This window comes from Loxodonta africana, chromosome 9 (genome assembly GCF_030014295.1).
Source record: "Loxodonta africana isolate mLoxAfr1 chromosome 9, mLoxAfr1.hap2, whole genome shotgun sequence".
NCBI lineage: Eukaryota > Metazoa > Chordata > Mammalia > Proboscidea > Elephantidae > Loxodonta > Loxodonta africana.
Window position 1 is genome coordinate 53,480,999 of NC_087350.1, and position 27,777 is coordinate 53,508,775.

At 41.0% G+C, this 27,777-nt stretch overlaps 1 protein-coding gene across 1 annotated transcript; it reads right to left on the bottom strand.

The window, feature by feature from the left end:
• Positions 1-12,644: 12,644 nt before the first annotated feature.
• Positions 12,645-16,385, bottom strand: LOC135232446 (olfactory receptor 1J21-like). Its single transcript, XM_064291485.1, has one exon. It carries the CDS (start codon positions 16,306-16,308, stop codon positions 15,325-15,327), a length of 984 nt encoding a protein of 327 aa, XP_064147555.1. The 5' UTR covers positions 16,309-16,385; the 3' UTR covers positions 12,645-15,324.
• Positions 16,386-27,777: the final 11,392 nt, after the last annotated feature.

Sequence of the window (27,777 nt, forward strand, 5' to 3'; positions counted from 1 at the left end):
GAAAGAATTTTCAGCTATGACATCTCCGATCAGCGCCTGATCTCTAAAATCTATATGATTCTGTCAAAACTCAACCACAAAAAGACAAACAACCCAATAACGAAGTGGGCAAAGGAGATGAACATGCACTTCACTAAAGAAGATATTCAGGCAGCTAACAGATACATGAGAAAATGCTCTCTATCATTAGCCATTAGAGAAATGCAAATTAAAACTACGATGAGATTCCATCTCACTCCAACAAGGCTGCCATTAATCCAAAAAACACAAAATAATAAATGTTGGAGAGGCTGCGGAGAGATTGGAACTCTTATACACTGCTGGTGGGAATTTAAAATGGTACAACCACTTTGGAAATCCATCTGGCATTATCTTAAACAGTTAGAAATAGAACTGCCATACAACCCAGAAATCCCACTCATTGGAATATACTCTAGAGAAATAAGAGCTTTCACACAAACAGATGTATGCACTCCCATGTTTATTGCAGCTCGGTTTACAACAGCAAAAAGCTGGAAGCAACCAAGGTGTCCATCAACAGATGAATGGATAAATAAATTGTGGTATATTCACACAATGGAATACTACGCATCGATAAAGAAAAGCGAAGAATCTGTGAAACATTTCATAACATGGAGTAACCTGGAAGGCATTATGCTGAGCGAAATTAGTCAGAAGCAAAAGGACAAATATTGTACAAGACCACTATTATAAGATCTTGAGAAATAGTATAAACTGAGAAGAACACATACTTTTGTGGTTACGAGGGGGGAGGGGGGAGGGTGGGAGAGGGTTTTTTACTGATTAGTTAGTACATAAGAACTGCTTTAGGTGAAGGGAAGGACAATACTCAATACATGGAAGGTCGGCTCAACTGGACTGGACCAAAAGCAAAGAAGTTTCCGGGATAAAATGAATGCTTCAAAGGTCAGCAGAGCAAGGGCGGGGGTTTGGGGACCATGGTTTAAGGGAACTTCTAAGTCAATTGGCAAAATAATTCTATTTTGAAAACATTCTGCATCCCACTTTGAAATGTGGCGTCTGGGGTCTTCAATGCTAACAAGCGGCCATCTAAGATGCATCAATTGGTCCCAACCCACCTGGATCAAAGGAGAAAGAAAAACACCAAGGTCACACGATAACTATGAGCCCAAGAGACAGAAAGGGCCACATGAACCAGTGACTTACATCATCCTGAGACCAGAAGAACTAGTTGGTGCCTGGCCACAACCCATGACTGCCCTGACAGGGAGCCCAACAGAGAACCCCTGAGGGAGCAGGAGATCAGTGGGATGCAGACCCCAAATTCTCACAAAAAGACCAGACTTAATGGTCTGACTGAGACTAGAGGAATCCCGGCGGTCATGGTCCCCAAACCTTCTGTTGGCCCAGGACAGGAACCATTCCCAAAGACAACTCATCAGACATGGAACGGACTGGACAGTGGGTAGGAGAGAGATGCTGATGAAGAGTGAGCTACTTGTATCAGGTGGACACTTGAGACTGTGTTGGCATCTCCTGTCTGGAGGGGTGATGTGAGGATAGAGAGAGCTGGAAGCTGGCAAAATTGCCATGAAATGAGAGACTGGAAGGGCTAACTCATTAGGGGGAGAGCAAGTGGGAGTACGGTGTAAGGTGTATATAAACTTATATGTGACAGTCTGACTTGATTTGTAAACATTCACTTGAAGCTCAATAAAAGGTAAAAAAAAAGATGCAAAAAGTGAAGAATGGATAAAAAAGCAGGACTGATCATTATACAGTCTGCAAGAGATATAACTTAGAAACAAAAACATAAATATTTAAAAATCAAAGGATGGGGAAAAAAAATACATGAAGCAAACAGTAACCAAAAAAGAGCAGGGGTGGTAATACTAATCTCAAATAAGATAGAGTTTTAAACAAAATCCACCATAAAAGACAAGGAAGGACATAGCATAATAATTAAAGGGACAATCTGCCATGAGGACAGATTGCACCCAACAACAGGGCTCCATAATATGTAAAACAAACTCTAACAGCTGACAAAAGAGAAATTGATGGTTTTTCAATAATAGTAGGAGACTTCAACACACCATTCTGACTACAGGATACAACATCTAGAAAGAAACTCAACAAAGATACAGAAGATCCAGATGCCATAATCAACAGACTTGACCTGATAGATGTATATAGAACATTTCACCCAACAGCAGCAAAGCATACATTCTTTTCCAATGCACATGGAACATTCTCCAGAAGAGATCACATCTTAGGTCACAAAGCAGCTCTCAAAAAAAAATCCAAAAATTGAGATAATACAAAGCATCTTCTGTGATCAAAACACCATAAAAGTAGAAATTAATAACAGGAAGAGCAAGGGAAAAAAATCAAATACATGGAAACTGAATAACATCTTCCTTAAAAACCACTGGGTAATAGAAGAAATCAAAGATGGAATAAAAAAATTCTCAGAATCAAAAGAGAATGAAAACACATCATACCAAAACCTTTGGGACACAGCAAAGGCAGCCCTCAGAGGTCAATTTATAGTAATAATGCTCACATCAAAAAAGAAAAAAGGAACAAAATCAAAAAGTTAGCTATACAACTCAAACAAATAGAAAGAGGACAGCAAAAGGAGCCCTCAGCCACCAGAAAAAAGTATAAGGGGGAGGGGGAGAGCTTGCACTCTGGAAAAGGAAGAGACAATGGGTGGTGACATTCCTCACAAGATAGTCCCTACAGAAGAAGAGATGGGGGGGTGACATTCCTCAATAAGATGGTCCCTACATAGTTAAACGTTAAGCCAAGGAAGTGGTCCCTATAGGGGTCTCTAACTTGATAAGGTCCCTATCTTGGTAATTAAACATTAAGCCAAGGAAACAGTCTCTGTAGGGGTTCCTGTCTTGGCTGTTAAACATTAACAGGGAGAGATAAGAGACAAGAAGGGTATAAAACCCTAAGAAAACAACTATTGGGGCACTCAGATTCTTTCTCTACCTGAGTAGCCTGCTTGATGCTCCCTAGTCAAGTGTATTTTCACTACTAACCCTCTGCTTGCTAATAAACCTCTGTTCACTTGGCACTATTTGTCTCAGTGTTCCAACTCTTTCTTACACCGAAGACAAGAACCAAGGCTATTCTCCAGTAACATATTCTGATGCCCTGACTCGGATAGAAAACTTTCTCCTCCTTCATCAGCAAAGTGGAGAGTCCACCTCAGAGCACAGGCTCTGTTCCTTTCCAGCCCAGCGCTGAGTTATCCCTACCTCTACGTGTATGTGTTTTGTTTCTTCTTGAGAGAGAAGTCTGAGAGGTACTAGAAATATTTGTCTGTACTTGGTCTAACTATTAACAAGAATATGGTAATAATGAGTGATTCTTTCAGACTCCGAAGAAAAGATGCACTTCCTCCCTCCGCTTTGCAGAGGTGTCTGGGTCAAACCCAAGACGTGCAGGAGACTCACAGGGACTTCCAACTTCACTTAATTAACAACCAGGCTCGTCTGGGAATGTGCACGTAAGGGTTGGTTGCCCATCTCTCCGAGCCCTCCAGACTGTCTTAGACAACCGGGAGAGAAACCAAGACACATGAGAGAAGGGCCGGCCAACTAGAGTGGTCACACCGTATGGGAGCCCTGCTCACAAAGCAGTGTGTTTCCAGCCCAGAGCACCTGACTCCCGCTAACCTCAGCAATAGTCATGCCAAGTTGGTGAGTCTCCTTAAGAGACCTGTGACCCATCTACCTTTTGCACCTGTCAGCCCCATCCAACTCCTAGCTAACATACATCTATATCCTCCGTGTGTGCTTTGCAAAAGGGATCAGTGCTGTATTTGTGATAGGCTGAGGGATAATTGTTCCAGTGAAGGACCTCTCTCCCTTCCTTGTTTATACTGCCATTGTGAAGCTAAACGCAGGTGGTCTTTCCTTGATCAGCTCCTCCTGCTTACATGCTATAGAAGAGTGAACAGGGACACACTGGTCTGCCTCATTGAATCAAGAATCTTAAGGCTATTCGTTAGACTAACTAAAGTTATATCTGTTACCCTGCTTACAAAGAATCTGAATGTCCTAGAGTATACAAAGAAGTGGGCTGCGGGAGTCTACTTTATGACAGCGCTCTGCACCCTGATTCCCTCTTTCAGTGTGCAGAAACAATTCACAAAGTATACAGAGAGGGGCAGACATGAGGAATGGGTTTGTTGGTTCTGCAGAGAAAAGGAAGGGTGGGGCCCAGAAAATAATAGGATTACCCCCCCTTGGATATGGACAGAAGAGGGGCTCCCACAAATGCTAAATCATCTCCTACACCCAATTCCAAGGGACCTCCAAGATTATGCGCTGTGTTGGGGGCAAGGCAACCAAGGTGTCAGCTTCAATGGATAGTAAAGTTTGCCAATAAAATGAGGGCTTCCCAGATGGAGGTACAAAGGACCCCCACCCTAAAATGGCTAGTGGCGTATGCAATAATCAGTTTCTTGGCAGAACAAGGACATCAACAAATATATAGGTCCATGTCCCACCAAGACGGCAGACATAGACAAGAGCAAGGACCCCTAAGACAGAGGCAGTAGGAAGTTTCTAGGCAAGAAACTTCAGGTGCGGGCTACACAGTAAGGCTAGTTAATTCTGGAAGCCCAAGCCTGAGAAGGGACACCTTCTCCAGGCAGTGATTTAACATGGGGGGCACAGGAGACTTCCTACCCCCTATGACTCACTCTATTCCTTCCCAGATGGGAAACGAAAACTCAGTACCACCGGCCTCGCCTCTGGGATGTATCCTCAAAAACTGGGACAGGTTTGACCCTCAGACCCTGAAGAAAAAGAGATTAGTCTTCTTTTGTAATACCACGTGGCCTCAATATAAATTGAGAAATGTGGAAATTTGGTCAGAACAGGGAAGTCTAAATTACCATACCATCCTTCAGCTAGATCTGTTTTGCCGGAAACAAGGCAAATGGACAGAGGTCCCTTATGTCCAGGTTTTTATGGCCTTAAGGGAAAATCCAGAACTGTGTAAAAAGTGTAGGATAGACTCTGCAGTTCTCACCATCATTATAAACCAAACAATAGACACCTTAGACCCAAGCCCTACAAACCCTGCAACCCCACCTTTAAATACCAAAGAAATGTCTGTTCCTCCTACTCCTCCTTACTCTAATTCCTCATCTACAACATCTTCACTGCCTTACCTGTGCCCCCTTCAAGAAGTGGCTGTCCCAAATGGACCAGTCAGGGTACAGGTTCCTTTTTCAATGCAGGACTTAGGAAAACTAAAAACAGCTAGGAAGTTTCTCTGGTGACCCTAACAACTATACAGAAAAAATTAAGAACTTAACACTCACCTTTGGTTTGGGTTGGAAAGACATAATGATAATCTGTAACAAAATGGTCACCCAGGGAGAAAGATTAAATCTCACCGAGGTAGCCAGATGATTTGCAGATGGGCTATATATACAAAACCAACAGGTCTACCACATCGGCACCACTGCAGTCCCAGGCATAGACCTGGGATGGGATTATAATACCCAGGGAGGCAGACGGGCAAGAGAACACATGTTAGTGCACCTGGTTGAGGGAATGAAATCTTGCAGGATAAAACCTACCAATTTCAATAAACTGGCCACCGTTGACCAAGGGCCCCAAGAAAACGTCACTGCCTTCTTAGAAAGACCAATAGAAATCCTCTTAAAATATACCAATTTAGATCCAGGATCACCAGAAGGAGAACTCGTCTTAAAGGATAGATTTCTAACTCAAACTGCTCTAGACGTGAGGTGTAAACTTCAAAAACAAGGGATAGGACCCCAAACTCTCTTAAATGAACTGTTAAAGGTCTCTTCCTCAGTCTTCTATAGTAGAGACCAGGAAGAAGAAAGGCTCTGAGAAAAGGAGAAAAAGGAAGAGAAGAGGCAGGCCTGTCTCCTCACCGCCCTGCAGTGCAGGCACCACCCGCTGCTGGCAGGAAGACCCAAGGATGCTCCACCCGGTGCATGTCACAGATGTGGTCAACTTGGCCCACTGGAAAAAGGGTTGCCCCTGGAACTAACCTCCCCAGAGGCCCTGTCCCAATTGCCAACAGCATGGCCACTGGAGGTGAGACTTCCCTGAGGGTCAAAGGACTCCCAGGCCCGATCCCTCAATGGAAATAGCCTTAAGCTGACAGAACCCTGGGCTCCCAGAGGCTCCCAGTGAGAGTGCTGAAAGCATCAACATCAGTGCAGAGGAGCCAAGGGTCACCCTAGATGTAGCGAGAAGGTCAGTAACTTTTCTTTTGGACACCGGAGGCTCCTTTTCTGTACTAACCTCCTGTCAAGTACCCCTTTCTTCTAACAAAAGCACAGTTCAGGGAGAAGAAGGGAAACCCATGGTAAAATATTTTACTCCATCATTACACAGCCTGTGGGGTGCAATGAGCTTCTCACACCAATTTGTAATCCTCCCAGAATGTCCTGTTCCACTTCTAGGGAGGGACATATTAAGTAAGGTAAAAACTTGATTGATCTCAACAGAAGATTTAACACTTAAACAAATAATGACCTTACAAATTAACTGAAATGGAACTTGCATAGATATAGAAGAACAGCAAGAGTTAAACCCCCAGGTATGGGCTACTGAGATACCAGCACGGGCACATAATGCCACCCCAGTAATGGTAAGGTTAAAAGACTGCAACAAATTTCTAAGAAAAAAACAATAGCTAGGCAGGGACTGCAAAACATAGTTACTACCTTTTTAAAACAGGGAATATTAACTCCCTGAGCTCCCGTTGCAATACCCCCATTTTTCTGGTCAAAAAGAAAGATGGGAAATATAGGCTAGTACAAGACCTTTTTTTTTCACAAGACCTTAGGTCATTAATGAGGTTGTAATTCCCCTCCACCCTGTGGTTCCTAACCCTTACACCATCTTGGGAGAAATACCACCTAACACCCAATGGTTTTCTGTTTTAGACTTGAAGGATGTGCTTTTTTGCATCCCTTTAGACACGGCTTGTCAGTTTCTTTTTGCCTCCAAATGGTCTGACCCTGCTGGTCACAAACAGCAGTTAATATGGACAGCCTTACCCCAAGGGTACAGGAACTGCCCCCACCTTTTTGGCCAAGCTTTGGCAAAGGACTTAGAAGATCTAACATTTGAGGGTGGTGGGCAAGTTGTTCAATATGTAGATGATCTGCTCATCTGCTCCCCCCCAGAACAACTGGGACACCAACATGTTATTCAAACTGTAAATCTCCTGGCAGAAAAGGGATACAAATTCTCAAAAGAAAAGGCCCAACTTTTACAACAAGAAGTAGACTATCTAGGACTAAGGCTAGCCCCTGGAGAAAAACGATGATCTCCTCAATGAGTTTTAGCCATAGCAAACATTCCTGAGCCCCAACCACAGAACCGCTCAGATTCTTCTTAGGTTTAATGGGCTTTTGCAGGCTGTGGATTCTCGGATACGGTGAAAAAGCCAAGCCACTATATAATGCCCTCAAAATAAACAACCAACAGGTAACTAATGAATTAATGTGGACCGAAGAGCAGAAACATGCCTTTGAAAACCTAAAATAGGCCCTTCTACAAGCTCCTGCCTTTGGATTACCCAACCCAGAAAAACCCTTCCAACTATATGTAACAGAGGGAAAAGACGCAGCCCTAGGAGTCCTCACCCAAACCTTAGGGCCCGATAAGAGACCAGTAGGATACCTATCTAAAGAACTTGATACAGTAGCTCAAGGGTGGCCTCACTGTCTCCAAGTGATGACAGCCACTGCTGTTCTTGTAGAGGAAGCTCTAAAATTAATGCTAGGGCAGAAAATTGATCTATATGCCCTTTGCTAAACAACAAGGGCCCTCAGTGGCTAACAAATACCAGAATCCTAAGATACCAAGTAGTTTTAACAGAGAATCTACAAGTCACAGTAAAAGAATGCTCTACTCTAAACCCTGCTTCCTTGTTACCCACCCCCAGTCCTAAGGACCCAAACCTCCACAACTGCTGTGAAGTCATTAGTCAGATCTATGTCAGTCAACAAGATCATACTGACCAACCTCTCATAAACCCTGATGAGGAATGGTTTACTGATGGCAGCAGTTTTGTCAAAGAAGGGAAATGACACAAAGGGTTCGTGATCGTATTTTTACACCAGGTAATGGAGACTAAATCTTTACCCACAGGAGCCTCAGCACAGTTGACAGAACCAATTGCACTGACCCGGACCCTCAAGCTGGGAAAGAAAAAGAAGGTGAACACTTTCACGGATTCTAAATATGCCTTCTTTATACTACATGCCCATGCAGCTTTATGGAAAGAAAGAGGGTATCTAAATGCTAGGAATAGTCCCATAAAATATGGGCACCATATTTTATGGCTCCTGGAGGCAGTCCACCTGCCTCTACGAGTAGCCGTAATACATTGCAAAGGACACCAAAAAGGAGGTAGTAAAACAGCCCTAGGTAACCAACTAGCTGATGAGGCGACAAAGACAGCTGCAGTAACCAATGACCTGTTAATTGGTGCCCTACTTCCTTCAGCCAACTTAAAATGCCTTACACCACAGTACAGCAAAGAAGAAAACCAGTGGGCCGAGAAAAAACAGGTATTCCCAAGATGGGTGGTACCATAGAGAAGGAGTCATTCGTCTGCCCCAAAATATTCAATGGAAAGTCCTAAAGGGTCTACATGGTTCATGCCACCTTGGCCGAGATAAAACAACTTAGCTTTGCTCCCACCTGTTTTCAGGTAAAGGGCTTCAGAAAACTATTAAATTATCCAAGGGGGTCCCCTTTGTACAATAAACACCCCTCAAGGTGCCCTCCTGCCACCTGTGCTAGTAAAATCTGTCCAAAGAACTGGGTCATATCCAGGAGAAGCTTGACAATTAGATTTCACCCAGATGCTAAAATGCCTAGGCTATAAATATTTATTAGTCTTCATAGACACCTTCACAGGATGGATAGAGACATTTCCCACAAAAACAGAACTAGCCCAAGAAGTTGTAAATAAACTACTAAAAGAAATCATCCCCAGATATGGACTTCCTAGGTCTCTACAGAGTGATAATAGCCCAGTATTCATTTCAACCATAAGTCAAAGGGTAAGTACAACACTTGGAATCAAGTGGAACTTACACTCGGCCTGGAGGCCTCGATCCTCAAAAAAGGTAGAGAGAGCAAATCAAACACTAAAAAGAATTTTAGCCAAGCTGGGCCAGAAAACCCACCAAAATTGGATCCAGTCTCCCCCTATAGCATTGCTCTGCATGAGGATAAGCCCTACATCTCTTTTAAAGCTTAGTGCCTTTGAACTTCTGCATGGTAGACCCTTCCTAAGAACAGAGCTGGTCCTAGATGAGGAAACCAACAAACTAGTACCTTTTGTAACGTCCCTGGGAAGTTTCCAACAAGTTATTCAAGAGCTAGGCATACCAAAATCTCCAGTATAGAGCTCAGTCCCTTTCTACGAGCCGGGGACTTTATAGTTCTAGTCAAAACTTGGAAAGATGGGTCCCCGACATCCCAACTTGCCCCAACGTGGAAGGGACCATATGCTGTTATGCTTTCTACCCCCACAGCTGTAAAGGTGCCCAGGATTTCTAGCTGGATACATCATTCCAGAGTGAAACCCTACCACACTAAATATACATTTGAAGAAACCCCAAGCCCACATCAGGAGTGGATGAGTGAACCCAAAGCAGACTTGGAGTATCTGTTCAAAAGAAAACAAGACAATAATAACAGATAAGTCCAAATGCATTGTGTTCTTTTCTGTGCCATAACACTTTCACTTGCCCAACTAACACGACCTGAGCCCATTTCCCCCTTTATTAAACCATTACAGGGAGTCATAAAGGCATGTACACATACTAAATACAACCAGTCCTTCTGGATTTGTCTACAGGTTTGGGCACAGTCCACAGAAAGCTGGCCCACCTCTTGGCAGGTCTGGGCTCAAACGTCAGGCTTTCGTCATTATACTCTCTCCACCAGAACACAGGGGGTGTTCAAAAGTTACAATAACCAAAGTGTATACCCTATCACAGGGACTGTGTACTGAGGAGTACAAATAAGAGGGGGGCAAAGCCCATTGTGCATTTACTCACTGGGCCTCCAAAGATATTCATATCAGGTAGGATCTCTAAAGTGCTCCCATTGCAAGGTAACAGTTATTATAACACACAACTTCAGAAACCTAACTACATCTTTCCCTGATCCTCCTCCCTCATCTAGCTGGTTAACTTTCCCTCCCAATACCTCTTCAGACACACAGTTAGACTACACTGGAGGGTTTTGCCAGGGAAGACCACTAGGTTGTGACCACTTGGCCCTTCTGGTCACTTCCACATAGAAATCTGGCAACTACAGAAATAATTGCACCTTGGTACACAAAAGTGCCAAGGAAAAGGTTTTCATAAAATCCATCTGCAGAATGATCTTCTGGGAAAACCTAGAAAACAATGCCACCCATAATATTACCCTCTGCTTTAGTCCACTGACAGTGGCTGCCCTAGCTGCCACGTACATTTGGAAATATACCTCCACCTTCAAAAAACCAACTCCATGCAATTACACCTCATCAGGTATATACCATGTATCAGGTTGTCTTCCATTATCTTCAGGCCTATATTAAGTATGTGGAACTGCAATTTATATATGCCCTACCCACAAATTGGATGGGATTATATACAGTAGGATATGTCTTCCCTCTTGCGTCTTCAGCTGAAGCAGGAGTTCCTCTGCCTTTACCTTTAACCACCACTCATAAGGTGACAAAAAAAGCAGGACCCCTAATTCCCATATTAATAGGCTTAGCAGTCTTATAGGAATGGCCAGGCTTTCAGCTGGAAAGACCGGCGTGCTAGGAACTGCTCGAGTTTATGCAAACCTCTCACTTGAACTAGCCCAGCTCAATACCCAGGTAACGACCTCTGTACCTACTCTACAAACCCAAATAAATTCTTTGGCAGCTGTAGTTGTTCAAAACTGAAGAGGTTCAGACATGTTGGCAGCTAGCCATAGGGGTATATGTGGCATGCTAGGTGAACAATGCTGTTTTTGGGTGAACCAAACTGGCCAAGTCCAAGAACATATCCACCACTTTTTAGATAAGGCCAGACAACTCCAAACACAAGCCGAACAAGGATGGAACTCTTGGTCATCCATCTGGTCTTGGGGATCTTGGCTAATACTGTTCCTTGGCACTTTAATGTCTTTGATTCTTCTTTTACTCTTTGGACCCTGTCTCCTTAAAATACTAACTCGTTTTGTATCGTCCAGATTACAAAAGGCTGTAATTCAGACATCATCAAATAACGCAAGCCCTGAAAGCCCTTTGGATCAAGCTGCCCAACCCTTCCATCCTCAGCTCCTGAAGTCAAACAAACCCCCCATTAGGGAACAAGTGCCTCTCCTAGGGCCAGCTCTATGCCCCAATGACAGCAAGAAGTAGCTACAGAAGAGAGACCACCCCCCATCAACAACCTAAAGGATTTGGGAGAATGGTACGTGAGGGGAGAAAGATGTAGGGGGGAGGGGGAGAGCTTACACTCAGGAAGAGGAAGAGACAAGGGGTGGTGACATTCCTCAATAAGATGGTCCCTACATAGTTAAATGTTAAGCCAAGGAAGTAGCCCCTATAGGGGTCCCTTACTTGATAAAGTTCCTAACTTGATAAGGTCCCTAACTTGGTAATTAAACATTAAGCCAAGGAAACAGTCTCTATAGGGGTCCCTGTCTTGGCTGTTATACATTATCAGGAAGAGATAAGAGACAAGAAGGGTATAAAACCTTAAGAAAATGACTATCGGGGCACTCAGATTCTCTACCTGAGTAGCCCGCTTGATGCTCCCTAGTCAAGTGTACTTTCACTACTAACCCTCTGCTTGCTAATAAACCTCTGCTCATTTGGCACTATTTGTCTCAGTGTTCGAATTCTTTCCTATACCAAAGACAAGAACCGAGGCTATTCTCTGGTAACAAAAGGAAGTAATAAAAATCAAAGCAGAAATAAGTGAATAGAGAACAGAAAAATTGAAGGAATTGACAAAACCAAAAGTCGGTTCTTTGAAAGGATCAACAAAACATTGGACTAACTGACAAAATAAAAACAAGAGAGGAAGCAAATAACCCAAAGAAGAAATGAATAGGGGACATTACGACACACTCAACTGAAATAAAAAAGATCACAACAGAGTACTATGAAAAATTATACTCCAACAAATTTGAAAACCTAGAGGAAACAGAAAAATTTCTACAAACACACTATCTACCTAAACTAGCACAAACTGAGGTAGAAAATCTGAACAGACCCATAACAAGAGTAGAAATTGAAAAGATAATTTAAAAAAGCTCCAAACAAAAGAAGTCTGGCCCCAGCTGGCTTCACTGGAGAATTCCACCAAACATTGAGACAAGACTCACACCAGTATTACTCAAACTATCTCAGAACATAGAAAAGGAAAGCATACTTCTGAATTCATTCTACGAAGCCAGGATAACCCTGATACCAAAACCAGGCAAAGACATCACAAGAAAAGAAAATTACAGACCAGTATCTCTCATGACTATAGATGCAAAAATTCTCAACAAAATTCTAGCCAATAGAATTCAGCATCATGTAAAAAAAAAAAATAATAATAATACACCCCAACCAAGTGGGATTCATATCAGGTATTCAGGGATGGTTCAACATTAGAAAATGAATTAACGTAATCTACCACATACATAAAACAAAGAAAAGAATGACATGAACTTCTCAAATGATGAAGAAAAGGCATTCGATAAAGTACATAAAATGAAAAGAATCACATGAACTTCTCAATTGATAAAGAAAAGGCATTCGATAAAGTACAATACCCATTCCTGATTTTAAAAACTCTCAGTAAAATAGGAATAGAAGGGGCATTCCTCAACATAATAAAGGGCATCTGTACAAAACCAGTAGTCAACCGCGTCCTCAATGGAGAGAGGCTGAAAATATTCCCCCTGAGAACAGGAACAAAACAAGGATGCCTTTTATCACTCCTATTTAACATTGTGTCAAAGTTCCTAGCTAGAGCAATGAGGTAAAAAAAAAAGAGAGAGAGAAAAAGGGCATCCAAATTGTAAGGAGGAGGTAAAACTATTCCTATTTGTGAGTGATATGATACTATACATACAGAATCCAAAGGTAGCCACAAGAAAGCTCCTGGAACTAATAGAAAGATTCGGTAGAGTAGCAGGATACATGATAAACATAAAAACTCAGTTTCATAGCTATACACCAATAAAGAGAACCACAAAAAGGACATCAGGAAAGCAATATCATTTATAATAACCCCTAAAAATATAAAATACTTAGGAATAAATCTAACTGGGGACATAAAAGACCTATACAAAGAAAACTACAAAACACTACTGCAAGAAACTAAGAGACCTACATAAATGGAAAGACACACCATGGTCATGGATAGGTAGACTCGACATTGAGAAAATGTCAGTTCTACCCAGAAAAACCCAGAGCAACCTACAAATTCAATGCAATCCCGATCCAAATCCTGATTCTTCAAAGAGATGGAAAAGCTATTAACTTTATATGGAAAGGAGGGTGGTGCCAGAAGGTAAAGCACTACTGAAGGAGGAGAATAAAGTAGGAGGTCTTGCACTACCTGACCTCAGAATCTACTATACAGCCATGAACAGCCTGGTACCGACACAGCAACAGACACATAAATGGAATAGAATCGAGAACCCAGATGTAAATCCATCCACCTACGGTCCTCTGATCTTCAACATAAGGCCCAAAATCTACTAAATGGGGAAAAGACAGTCTTTTTAACAAATGGTGCTGTCAAAACTGAATGTCCACCTGTAAAAAAATTAAACAGGACCCATAGCTAACACCATACACAAAAACTTATTCCAAATGGGAAACAATCCAAATATAAAACCGACAACTATAAAGGTCACATAAGAAAAAATAGCACCAATGCTCAAGGTCCTAATACATGGCATAAATAGGATACAAACCATAACTAAAAATACACAGACACCAGAACAGAAGCTAGATAACTGGGATCTTCTAAAAAATAAACACTTATGCTCTTCAAAGGGCTTCACCCAAGAGTAAAAAGAGAACCTAAAGACTTCAAAAAAAAATTCGGCTATGACAAATGTGACAAAAGTATAATCTCTAAAATCCATAGGAAAATCTAACATCTCTATGACAAATAACTCAATTAAAAAATGGGCAAAGGATATGAACAGACACTTCATCAAAGAAGACATTCAAGTAGCTAATAGAAATATGAGGAAATGCTCAAGATCACTAGCCATTACATGAATGCAAATTGAAACTACAATGAGATGCCGTCTCACCTCGACATTACTGGCATGAATCAAAAAACACAGAGAATGACAAATATTAGAGAGAGTGCAGGGAGATTGGAACTCTCATGCAGTGCTGGTGGGAATGGAAAATGGTATAACTATTATGGAAAATGATATGATATTTCCTTAAAAAGCTGGAAATAGAAATACCATATGATCCAGCAATCCCACTCCTAGAAATATATCCTAGAGAAATCAGGGCCATCACACAAATAGACATATGCACTTCCATAGTCATTGCACCATTGTTCACGATAGCAAAAAGATGGGAACAACCTAGGTGCCCATCAACAAATGAATGGATAAACAAACTATGGTTCATATACACAATGGAGTACTATGAAACAATAAAGAACAACGATGAATCTGTGAAGCACCTCACATCATGGATGAAGCTGGAGGGCATTATGCTGAGTGAAATAAGTCAATCACAAAAAAAACAAATACTGTATGAGACCACTATTATAAAAACTCCTGAAAAGGTTTACACAAAGAAACAATCTTTGATGGTTAGGAAGGATGGGAAGAGTGGGGAGGGGAAAACACTAACTAGAAAATGGATAAGTTGTCACAATGGACAAAGATTATGAATGCCTCAGGAATATGAGAAATGTATCAGCTAACTTTGTGAAAGAAACGAAACCAAAACATACTGGCTTAAAACAATCATTTTATTTGCTCACACTTCTATGGATCAGCTGAGCAGTACTCTACTGGGCTGGATTGTCTGTGACTGAATGTTCTAGAAAGTCTCACTTATACCAGACGGCCTCTCTGGATATGGCCAGGATGTTTGGGACAGCTGAAGCCTCTCTTTTTCTCATCTTTCATTCTCCAGTAGACTAACCTGTGTTTCTTAAAACCATGGTCTCGGGGTCTCAATAGCAACACATCATATGCAGTGTTTTTTAAGTTTTTATTTTTATTTTTGCCAATATCTTATTGAACAAAACATGCCACAACACCAGCCTAGATTCAGCGCACATTATAGTGAAAACTTTCCTCTACTGAGTATATTTCCCATAGCTCCTTTCATGTCCCTATTTCTCAGACTGTAGATAAAAGGATTAAGCATGGGAGTGACCAGAGTGTACAATACAGCCACAATGACATCCTTGCCATTGGAGTCACTGGATGAGGGGAAAATGTACAATCCAATAATTGCCCCATAGTACAGAGACACGACAGAGAGGTGGGAGCCACAAGTGGACAAGGCTTTGCAGATTCCCTTGGTGGAGGGAATTCTCAGGATGGTGGACCCAATGTGGCCATAAGAGACCAGGATGCATATGAATGGAAGGATAATGACCATCCCCCCTACAGTAAGAATAACCAGCTCATTTGTTGTGGTGTCTGAGCTGGACAGCTTAAGTAAGGCAGAGATGTCACAGAAGAAGTGGGGGAGAATGTTGTCTCCACAGAAGGAAAGATGGGCCAGGAGCAGGGTGTGTAACAGAGCACTGGCAAAGGATAAAACCCAGGACACAATTACTAGCAAGAAACACAGGCTTTGACTCATGATGGTGGTATAGTGGAGGGAGTGACAAATGGCCACGTACCTGTCATAGGCCATTGAGGTGAGAAGGAAGCTGTCAATATCAGCAAACAGCATGGAAAAATAGACCTGAGAAATGCACCCAGCGTATGAGATGGATTGACTCTGTGTTTGCATGTTCATCAGCACCTTTGGGGCTGTGACTGATGAGAAAGAGATGTCAGTGATGGCTAAGTGGCTGAGGAAGAAGTACATGGGGGTGTGGAGGCGAGAGTCCAGCCTGATGAGCAGGATGATGAGCAGGTTCCCCAGCACCGTGGTGAGGTACATGCCGAGGAACAGGGCAAAGAACATTCCCTGCTGTTCTGGCTGTATGGGGAGCCCTAAGAGGAGGAATTCAGACACTCTGCTCTGATTATCTCTCTTCATCCTGTTCTTCTCTTTTGCTGTAAATGAAAAAACATGTGGAAACATGAAAGAATAAGAAATTATTCTAATGTCAAATAATAAGAAGATGTTTTTGAACTAATCAGTATATAAACATTAATCTGCACATTTCATGTATTTTTCCCCAGTACTGGAGTTATTGGAGTAGTAATGGTGTGACCTATTTATCGTGTGTCCATCTAGAAAACAACACAGCTCTTTAGTAGGAACCATAAAGCATCAGAATAATTTATCAAATCAGACCATGTTTAAAATTGAGAAATTCATCAGTTTATTTATAACAGAAATATGAGATTAAGAAATTAGGGTGCAAGGCTAGGTCAGCAACCAGTTATTAGGAAGACTATTATCACAAGCTCTCCAATGTGTCTGTTCCCAGCTCTTGACCCTATCTATTCCTCTCACACAGTATTTGGCTAATGTTTGACTTCCATCAGTTGGATCAAGATAAGACACCCAGTGGGCTGCTCTGGATCTCACAGAAATTAGGATTTGCATACTTGGTTGAGAAACATGATAAGTAACTAGTCAAGGCAAGGTCATTAAGGACAGGAATCTAGGTCAATAACAAAAGATCTAGTGGCATACCTTGTAATACAGCCATCAGTCCTTCCTTCAACAAAATTCCTTCCCACTCCTTCACATTTTCGATCAACCATCACACTTTCTAAAGGAATATTTTTTGAAAGGGAAGAATAAAGCCTAGTTTCTCTTCCAAGTTCTGACCCGATTTATTTCCTCAATTCAAACCATAGCACTTTTGTTCCAGTTTCGCAACACCTTGAAAGACGCTGGCTTTTCCAGTCATACCCCATAACTGTCCAAGGAGAAGTTCTTTGTAATTATTTGTCTAGGCTGGTTTATCACTAGCACCTTCGCCTTTTAAACTGATCCTAACCTAGTTTTATGCCAGTGACACATACCTGATGTTTTTCTTGTTTAGAACACTCCTTATACTCTGAATACTATCATTCCTCTCTCGGTCTTCAGATCAGTTGGTCTTAGTACAGTCCATGTGAAAACTGACAAATAAGAAAAGTAATTATGATGCCTGCATCTACTACAAAATAGAACTCATGTAATATTTAAAGAATGCTAATGAATCTCAAGATCTTTCACTTTGAAGACTGAAAGCTGCCTCATTAAAAGACCCATCATTCACACTGGGTATTAATCAAAGACTCCAGTATCTACAAATTCTCCCTACTTGACTATACCACAAAACCAAACCAATTGCCGTCAAACTGGTTCTGACTCATTGTGATCCTACGTGTTTTAGAGTAGAACTGCATACCATAAGGGTTTAAATGATTGTGATCTTTTGGAAGCAGATTTCCAGACCTTTGTTTTGAGGCATGCCTGGGTGGACTCGAACCACCAACCTTTCGTTAATAGCCAAGCTGTTAACCATTTGTGCCACCCACCAGCTCTCCAACCTTAAACACAATATCTAAAACCCCTATGTTCTTCTGTCCACTAAGTTTAAAAGGCAGTTCAGAAGACATTGTTATCTGAGAAGAATTGTACATTTTGTTTGGCTGAACATTACTATGTTAATCATAATCATAAATATATAATTATAAGGATGCTAATTGGCTATCTGATTGACATTTAGGTTGTTTGTAATATTTTGTTATTTCTAGCCATACCACAATAAATAAGATGGTTCTTATGTTGTTTTGTATAGGAATTTGAAGGTATGTGTACTTATGATTTTAATAGACATTATTAAATTCCTATGTTGTTTTGTATGGAATTTGAAGGTATGTGTACTTATGATTTTAATAGATCTTATTAAATTAGAAAAAGCTAAAACGGGCAATGTAGGTAAGTGTAAGAACTTGAAAGAGGAAAGGGCTAAGGTATTTGAGGAACAGAGAAAATGCAGGAGTATAGTGAGCAAGGGAAGGATATGAGGCAGGAGAATTATCTATGAAGCAGATTATGTCATACCTGTCTTGCCATAACAGAAAATTTTAATTCTGTTTTCAAAGCAGTAGAACATCCATGAAAAGGTTAATCAAATGAGTAATTTAAAAGTTTTAAATATCTTGGGGGCTACTAGGTGGAGAATAGAGTATAGGAAGGCAAGAGTGTGGGCAGGAATCTTACTAGAAGGCTACTGCAGTAGTTCAGGTACAAATGAATGACTGTGTACCTGGATTATGGCAGGAATGATGAAGATAATTGAAGAGATTTGGGATAAAATTTGGAGAAAAAAATCAACAGAACTCAATGGGGAATCAAGAGCAAATGAGAGGATATAGGTATTTATCATTCCCTAAAAATTTGGATAAATGATCCATTTCAGGTAAAGTGCTCTACATGGAGCTATCTGTCTTTTGTTTGAGTGGAATCATGCTACCAATCACGAGCACACACTGAACACCTGCACATGTGAACATACACAAACAGATAATCATATGACTGAATCTAAATTTTACACTTGCTCTAATATGGGCTCTCAGGTAATGAGCACAGATACCTTCAGCTACAAGGCATGGGATGGTTCTTCCATTTTTCTCAAGAAGATCCAGAATCCAATAAAACAGGTGGAGCCTCTAAGAGTCTCAAAGATACATTGCAGCACGGAGAACATCCAAACAAGGTAGATCTGCTCACAACTCCTGAGCAATGGCGTGTAATCTAACTTTATAAATCATGGAGGACCCCAAAGGTAAAGAACTGCAAACTTCAGATTAGAGACAAACAACAAATAACCACTACGTTTTCTTTTGGGTTCCCTTTGGGGAAGAAGTATTTGTTGAGAGCAGGCAATAGGAGAGTTCATCCTTGGGGAATAAACATATCCTAGGAACTCAGTGATTCACAAAGCTTTTGCCCTCTCAGTTTACACTTGGGAAAAAGTTATTAAAGAAGCCAATAATAAACCAAGTTAGAGGTTGTAACCCAGGTCTCTGGCCTCTGAACTTCATGTTATTTAAAGAACTCCACCTTTGGGCCAACATTTGGTGTTGTCATTTTTACCATTGTAGTGGGTTTGCAATTGTATCTCATTTTAGTTTTACTTTTTTTTTTTTTTAATTCCTATGTTGACTAAGGGTGCTGGGCAGTAATTCATGTACTTATCAACTCTATCTTCTCCTGCAAAATATTTGTCCAAGTCTTTTGTTATTGAGTTACCTGTCTTATTATTGAGTCGTAGGAGATCTTTATATATCCTTGATACAAGTCCTTTCTTAGGTATAAAGATATGAAATGTTTTCTGTGGCTTGCCTACTTATTTTCTTGAAGGTGTCATTTGATAGACAGTTTTTAATTTTGGTAAATTCTAATTGATCATGTTTTTCTTTTACATCTCATGTTTTCTGTGTTCTCACTAAGAAATCTTTGCTTCTCCAGCATCAAAAAGGTTTTTTTTTTTTGTTTGTTTTCTTCCAGTAGCTTTGTTGTTTTGGCTTTTATATTCCAATGAATCTGTAGTTTTTTTTATCTGCCTACTTTTTCTCAATAAAAAGTTAGCTATAGGGTGGGGCCAAGACGGCGGACTAGGTAGACACTACCTCGGATCCCTCTTGCAACAAGGACTCGGAAAAACGAGTGAATCGATCACATACATAACAATCTACGAACCCTGTACAAGAAACACAGATTTAGAGACGGAGAACGAACAAATATGGGGAAGCAGCGACTGTTTTCGGAGTCTGGAGCCAGTGTCCCAGTCAGGTAACCTTGGCGCCAGGCTTAGGTCTGGGCCCAGGGGAGCTGAACACAAAATCTTGTGACAGCGCAAACAAGGGGCGCAGCCCTACCCCCCTGAACTGACCCCGGGAGGGGGCCCAGCCGGTCCACGCGGGCGGCGTGGCAACGCGGCTGGTGGGAGAAGTCCCCAGGAGGCAGTGACTGGTTTTGGAGCTGGAAGTGCTGTGTCCCAGCCGGGGAACCTTGGCGCCAGGCTTTTGACTGGGAACTGTCACGCGCAAGCACAGGGTACAGCCCTACCCCCCTGAACTAACACCAGGAGGGAGCTCAGCCAGTCCGCGGTGGTGGCGTGGCAACGCGGCTGGCGGGACGAGAAGTCCCCGGAATGCAGTGACTGATTTTGGAGCCAGGAGTGCAGCATCCCAGCAGGGGAACCTTGATGCTTGGCTTTGGACTGGCAGCGGAGGATCTGACCGCGGCTTCAGCGGGCCAGACCTTCGGGGACAATCTCCACATAGCCAGCACACATAGGTGACACTCCCCTCGGGAATCTCAGATAAAATGGGCATCCCAAGCAAGATAAGCAACTTTGGCTACATCCAGGGCTGCTACTCTCTCCTGTTTTTCTGAACCCTCCCCTCCCCTTCCCAGGCAGCTTCATTAACATTGGAATTTCCTGAGCCAGAGGAATAACGGCTCTGGCTCCGCGGCAGCTGTGCTTTCCCCTTTTTTTTTTTTTTTTGGTCTTTTCCTAACCCATTCTTCTGGCCTGAGAGAAGGAACCACAAAAAACCCAGGGACCAAAAATCCATCCCTAATTGTACTAAAAACACAGAACCAGCTACAGCCAAGAATATATGATCCAAATCTCGGACTTTCATCCTTACAGGGAATAAGGTGGCGGTTATAATCCAAAGGCAGTTCTGATAGGGATCTGACTGCATTTTTTTTTTTTAGTGGATTTTCTGGAAAAAACAAGTTTCCCAGGTCTAATATCTCTGCTTATTCAACACAACCCTAACTGACCCACAACAGGGAACTGAGAGCTGAAGCTTCCCCCAGACCACCTAGCCTCTGGCCTTACGGGTATAAGGAGGGTGACACCTACCAATCAGTAGAGGTACTTCCACTGGGGGCCTAAGGTACAGCTGAAGTGCCCTCCCACCAAGGTGCTATAGGAATAGAGACACACCTACCTCACTGACACTTGGGGGAAGCCTGTCAGCAACCTGCCCCTGCTGGAGGGTGAACCCCAGCTGCTAATAGAATCTGGTGCACACAACTATCACCACTACTTCTCAAGGTGGATAGGTGTTAGGGTGCAGCACACACTTGATGACCCAAAATCAGATTCTACTCAAGAATAGTCAATAGACTCAGGCATATATATCTGGCAACAGCCCAAACCAGCTGGTAATAGGTCATAAGTAAGTCAAGGGCTACAACAAACAAGACAGCACAATCTAGTAGCCCATCCACGTATATTGCAAGAAAACAAAACAAGATAAGACTCAGTGAGCAATTACAGAATAAACCACTACTATACCTGTACCCATTGCCGTCAAGTCAATTTCGACTCATAGTGACTCTATAGGACAGAGCAGAACTGCCCCATAGGGTTTCTAAGGAGTGGCTGGTGGATTCAAACTGGTGACCTTTTGGCTAGCAGCCAAACACTTAACCACGGCTTTTTTTTTTTTTTTTATATCTTAGTGATGGCTCGGAGACAGCAGTCGATATCAAACCACATAAAGAAGCAGACCATGACTGCTTCTACAACCCCGCAAACAAAAGAATCAAAATCTTTCCCAAATGAAGATACAATCCTGGAATTATCAGATACAGAATATAAAAAACTGATTTACACAATGCTTCAAGACATCAGGGATGACCTCAGAAACGAAATAAGGCAAACTGCAGAAAAAGCCAAGGAACACACTGATAAAACAGTTGAAGAACTCAAAAAGATTATTCAAGAACATAGTGGAAAAATTAATAAGTTGCAAGAATCCATAGAGAGACAGCATGTAGAAATCCAAAAGATTAACAATAAAATTATAGAATTAGACAACACAATAGGAAGTCAGAGGAGCAGACTCGAGCAATTACAATGCAGACTGGGACATCTGGAGGACCAGGGATTCAACACCAACATAGCTGAAAAAAAAATCAGATAAAAGAATTTAAAAAAAGTGAAGAAACTCTAAGAATCATGTGGGACTCTATCAAGAAGGATAACTTGCGTGTGATTGGAGTCCCACAACAGGGAGGGAGGACAGAAAACACAGAGAAAATAGTTGAAGATCTCCTGACAGAAAACTTCCCTGACATCATGAAAGATGAAAGGATATCTATCCAAGATGCTCATCGAACCCCATTTAAGATTGATCCAAAAAGAAAAACACCAAGACATATTATCATCAAACTTGCCAAAACCAAAGATAAAGAGAAAATTTTAAAAGCAGCCAGGGAGAAAAGAAAGGTCTCCTTCAAGGGAGAATCAATAAGAATAAGTTCAGACTACTCAGCAGGAACCATGCAGGCAAGAAGGCAATGGGATGACATATAGAGAGCACTGAAGGAGAAAAACTGCCAGCCAAGGATCATATATCCAGCAAAACTCTCTCTGAAATATGAAGGTGAAATTAAGATATTTACAGATAAACACAAGCTTAGAGAATTTGCAAAAACCAAACCAAAGCTACAGGAAATACTAAAGGAAATTGTTTGGTCAGAAAATCAATAATATCAGATACCAGCACAACACAAGGTCACAAAACAGAACATCCTGATATCAACTCAAATAGGAAAATCACAAAAACAAATAAAGATTAATTAAAAAAAAAATGCTCATAACAGGGAATCATTGAAGTCAATACATAAAAGATCACAATAATCAAAAAGAGGGACTAAATACAGGTGGCCTAGAACTGCCATATGGAGAGTGATACAAGGCAATATAGGACAATACAAGTTAGGTTTTTACTTAGAAAAATAGGGGTAAATATTAAGGTAACCACAAAGAGGTATAACAACTCCATAACTCAAGATAAAAGCCAAGAAAAATGTAACAACTCAACAAACATAAAGTCAAACACTATGAAAATGAGGATCTCACAATTTACTAAGAAAAACGTCTCAGCACAAAAAAGTAAGTGGAAAAATGAAATTGTCAAAAACACACATAAAAAGGCATCGAAATGACAACACTAAACATCTATCTATAATTACTCTGAATGTAAATGGACTAAATGCACCAATAAAGAGACAGAGAGTCTCGGACTGGATAAAGAAACACGATCCATCCATATGCTGCCTACAAGAGACACACCTTAGACTTAGAGACACAAACAAACTAAAACTCAAAGGATGGAAAAAAATATATCAAGCAAACAATAAGCAAAAAAGAGCAGGAGTAGCAATATTAATTGCTGACAAAATAGACTTTAGACTTAAATCCACCACAATGGATAAAGAAGGGCACTACATAATGATAAAAGGGACAATTGATCAGGAAGATATAACCATATTAAATATTTATGCACCCAATGACAGGGCTGCAAGATACTTACATCAAATTTTAGCAGAACAGAAAAGTGAGATAGACACCTCCACAATTATACTAGGAGACTTCAACACACCACTTTCGGAGAAGGACAGGACATCCAGTAAGAAGCTCAATAGAGACGCGGAAGACCTAATTACAACCATCAACCAACTTGACCTCATTGACTTATACAGAACTCTCCACCCAACTGCTGCAAAGTATACTTTTTTTTCTAGCGCACATGGAACATTCTCTAGAATAGACCACATATTAGGGCATAAAACAAACCTTTGCAGAATCCAAAACATCGAAATATTACAAAGCATCTTCTCAGACCACAAGGCAATAAAACTAGAAATCAATAACAGAAAAACTAGGGAAAAGAAATCAAATACTTGGAAAATGAACAATACCCTGCTCAAAAAAGACTGGGTTATAGAAGACATCAAGGAGGGAATAAGGAAATTCATAGAATGCAACGAGAATGAAAATACTTCCTATCAAAATCTCTGGGACACAGCAAAAGCAGTGCTCAGAGGCCAATTTATATCGATAAATGCACACATACAAAAAGAAGAAAGAGCCAAAATCAGAGAACTGTCCCGACAACTTGAACAAATAGAAAGTGAGCAACAAAAGAATCCATCAGGCACCAGAAGAAAACAAATCATAAAAATTAGAGCTGAACTAAATGAATTAGAGAACAGAAAAACAATTGAAAGAATTCACAAAGCCAAAAGCTGGTTCTTTGAAAAAATTAACAAACTTGATAAATCATTGGCTAGACTGACTAAAGAAAAACAGGAAAGGAAACAAATAACCCAAATAAGAAACGAGATGGGCCACATCACAACAGACCCAACTGAAATTAAAAGAATCATATCAGATTATTACGAAAAAATTGTACTCTAACAAATTTGCAAACCTAGAAGACATGGATGAATTCCTGGAAAAACACTACCTACCTAAACTAACACATTCAGAAGTAGAACAACTAAATAGACCCATAACAAAAAAAAGAGATTGAAACAGTAATCAAAAAACTCCCAACAAAAAAAAGCCCTGGCCGGGACGGCTTCACTGCAGAGTTCTACCAAACATTCAGAGAAGAGTTAACACCACTACTACTAAAGATACTTCAAAGCATAGAAAATGACGGAATACCACCTAACTCATTCTTAGAAGCCACCATCTCCCTGATACCAAAACCAGGTAAAGACATCACAAAAAAAGAAAATTACAGACCTATATCCCTCATGAACATAGATGCAAAAATCCTCAACAAAATTCTAGCCAATAGAATTGAACAACATATCAAAAAACTAATTCACCACGACCAAGTGGGATTTATACCAGGTATGCAAGGCTGGTTTAATATTAGAAAAACCATTAATGTAATCCACCACATAAATAAAACAAAAGACAAAAACCACATGATCTTATCAATTGATGCAGAAAAGGCATTTGACCAAGTACAACACTTATTTACAGTGATGTTGGCTATTGGCTTTGTATAGATGCCCTTTATTATGTTGAGGAATTTTCCGTCAATTCCTATTTTGGTGAAAGTTTTTATCATAGATAAAATTTACAGCCAACATCACTGTAAATGGGGAGAACCTGAAAGCATTTCCCTTGAGAACGGGAACCAGACAAGGATGCCCTTTATCACTGCTCTTATTCAACATTGTGCTAGAAGTCCTAGCCAGAGTAATTAGCCTAGACAAAGAAATAAAGGGCATCCGGATTGGCAAAGAGAAAGTAAAATTGTCTCTATTTGCAGATGACATGATCTTATACACAGAAAACCCCAACGAATCCACCAGAAAACTACTGAAACTAATAGAAGAGTTTGGCAGAGTCTCAGGTTATAAGATAAACATACAAAAATCACTTGGATTCCTCTACATCAACAAAAAGAACATCGAAGAGGAAATCACCAAATCAATACCATTCACAGTAGCCCCCAAGAAGATAAAACACTTAGGAATAAATCTTACCAAGGATGTAAAAGACCTATACAAAGAAAACTACAAAGCTCTACTACAAGAAATTCAAAAGGACATACTTAAGTGGAAAAACATACCTTGTTCATGGATAGGAAGACTTAACATAGTAAAAATGTCCATTCTACCAAAAGCCATCTATACATACAATGCACTTCCGATCCAAATTCCAATGTCATTTTTTAAGGTGATGGAGAAAAAATCACCAACTTCATATGGAAGGGAAAGAAGCCTCGGATAAGCAAAGCATTACTGAAAAAGAAGAAGAAAGTGGGAGGCCTCACTCTACCTGATTTCAGAACCTATTATACAGCCACAGTAGTCAAAACAGCCTGGTATTGGTACAACAACAGGCACATAGACCAATGGAACAGAATTGAGAACCCAGATATAAATCCATCCACATATGAGCAGCTGATATTTGACAAAGGCTCGGAGTCAGTTAATTGGGGAAAAGACAGTCTTTTTAACAAATGGTGCTGGCATAACTGGATATCCATTTGCAAAAAAATGAAACAGGACCCATACCTCACACCAAGCACAAAAACTAACTCCATGTGGATCAAAGACCTAAACATAAAGACTAAAACGATAAAGATCATGGAAGAAAAAATAGGGACAACATTAGGAGCCCTAATACAAGGTATAAACAGAATACAAAACATTACCAAAAATGATGAAGAGAAACCAGATAACTGGGAGCTCCTAAAAATCAAACACCTATGCTCATCTAAAGATTTCACCAAAAGAGTAAAAAGACCACCTACAGACTAGGAAAGAATTTTCAGCTATGACATCTCCAACCAGCGCCTGATCTCTAAAATCTGTATGATTCCTTTAAAACTCAACTACAAAAAGACAAACAACCCAATCAAGAAGTGGGCAAAGGATATGAACACACACTTCACTAAAGAAGATATTCAGGCAGCTAATTGATACATGAGAAAATGCTCTCGATCATTAGCCATTAGAGAAATGCAAATTAAAACTACGATGAGATTCCATCTCACTCCAACAAGGCTGCCATTAATCCAAAAAACACAAAAGAATAAATGTTGGAGAGGCTGCGGAGAGGTTGGAACTCTTATACACTGCTGGTGGGAATGTAAAATGGTACAACCACTTTGGAAATCTATCTGGCGTTATGTTAAACAGTTAGAAATAGAATTAGCATACAACCCAGAAATCCCACTCCTCGGAATATACCCTAGAGAAATAAGAGCCTTCACACAAACAGATATATGCACACCCATGTTTATTGCAGCTCTGTTTACAATAGCAAAAAACTGGTAGCAACCAAGGTGTCCATCAAAGGATGAATGGTTAAATAAATTGTGGTATATTCACACAATGGAATACTACGCATCGATAAAGAACAGTGATGAATCTGTGAAATATTTCATAACATGGAGGAACCTGGAAGGCATTATGCTGAGCAAAATTAGAGGCAAAAGGACAAATATTGTATAAGACCACTATTATAAGATCTTGAGAAATAGTATAAACTGAGAAGAACACATACTTTTGTGGTTACGAGGGGGGGAGGGAGGGAGGCTGGGAGAGGGTTATTTACTGATTAATTAGTAGATAAGAACTGCTTTAGGTGAAGGGAAGGACAATACTGAATACACGGAAGGTCAGCTCAACTGGACTGGAAGAAAAGCAAAGAAGTTTCCGGGATAAAATGAATGCTTCAAAGGTCAGTGGAGCAAGGGCGGGGGTTTGGGGACCATGGCTTAAGGTGACTTCTAAGTCAATTGGCAAAATAATTCTATTATGAAAACATTCTGCATCCCACTTTGAAGTGTGGCGTCTGGGGTCTTAAATGCTAACAAGCGGCCATCTAAGATGCATGAATTGGTCTCAACCCACCTGGAGCAAAGGAGAATGAAGAACACCAAGGTCACACAACAACTAAGAGCCCAAGAGACAGAAAGGGCCACATGAACCAGAGACCTACATCATCCTGAGACCAGAAGAACTAGTTCGTGCCCGGCCACAATCGATGACTGCCCTGACAGGGAGCACAGCAGAGGACCCCTGAGGGAGCAGGAGATCAGTGGGATGCAGACCCCAAATTCACATAAAAAGACCAGGCTTAATGGTCTGACTGAGACTAGAGGAATCTCGGCAGTCATGGTTCCCAAGCCTTCTGTTGGCACAGGACAGGAACCATCCCTGAAGACAACTCATCAGACATGAAAGGGACTGGACAGTGGGTAGGTGAGAGATGCTGATGAAGAGTGAGCTAATTATATCAAGTGGTCACTTGAGACTGTG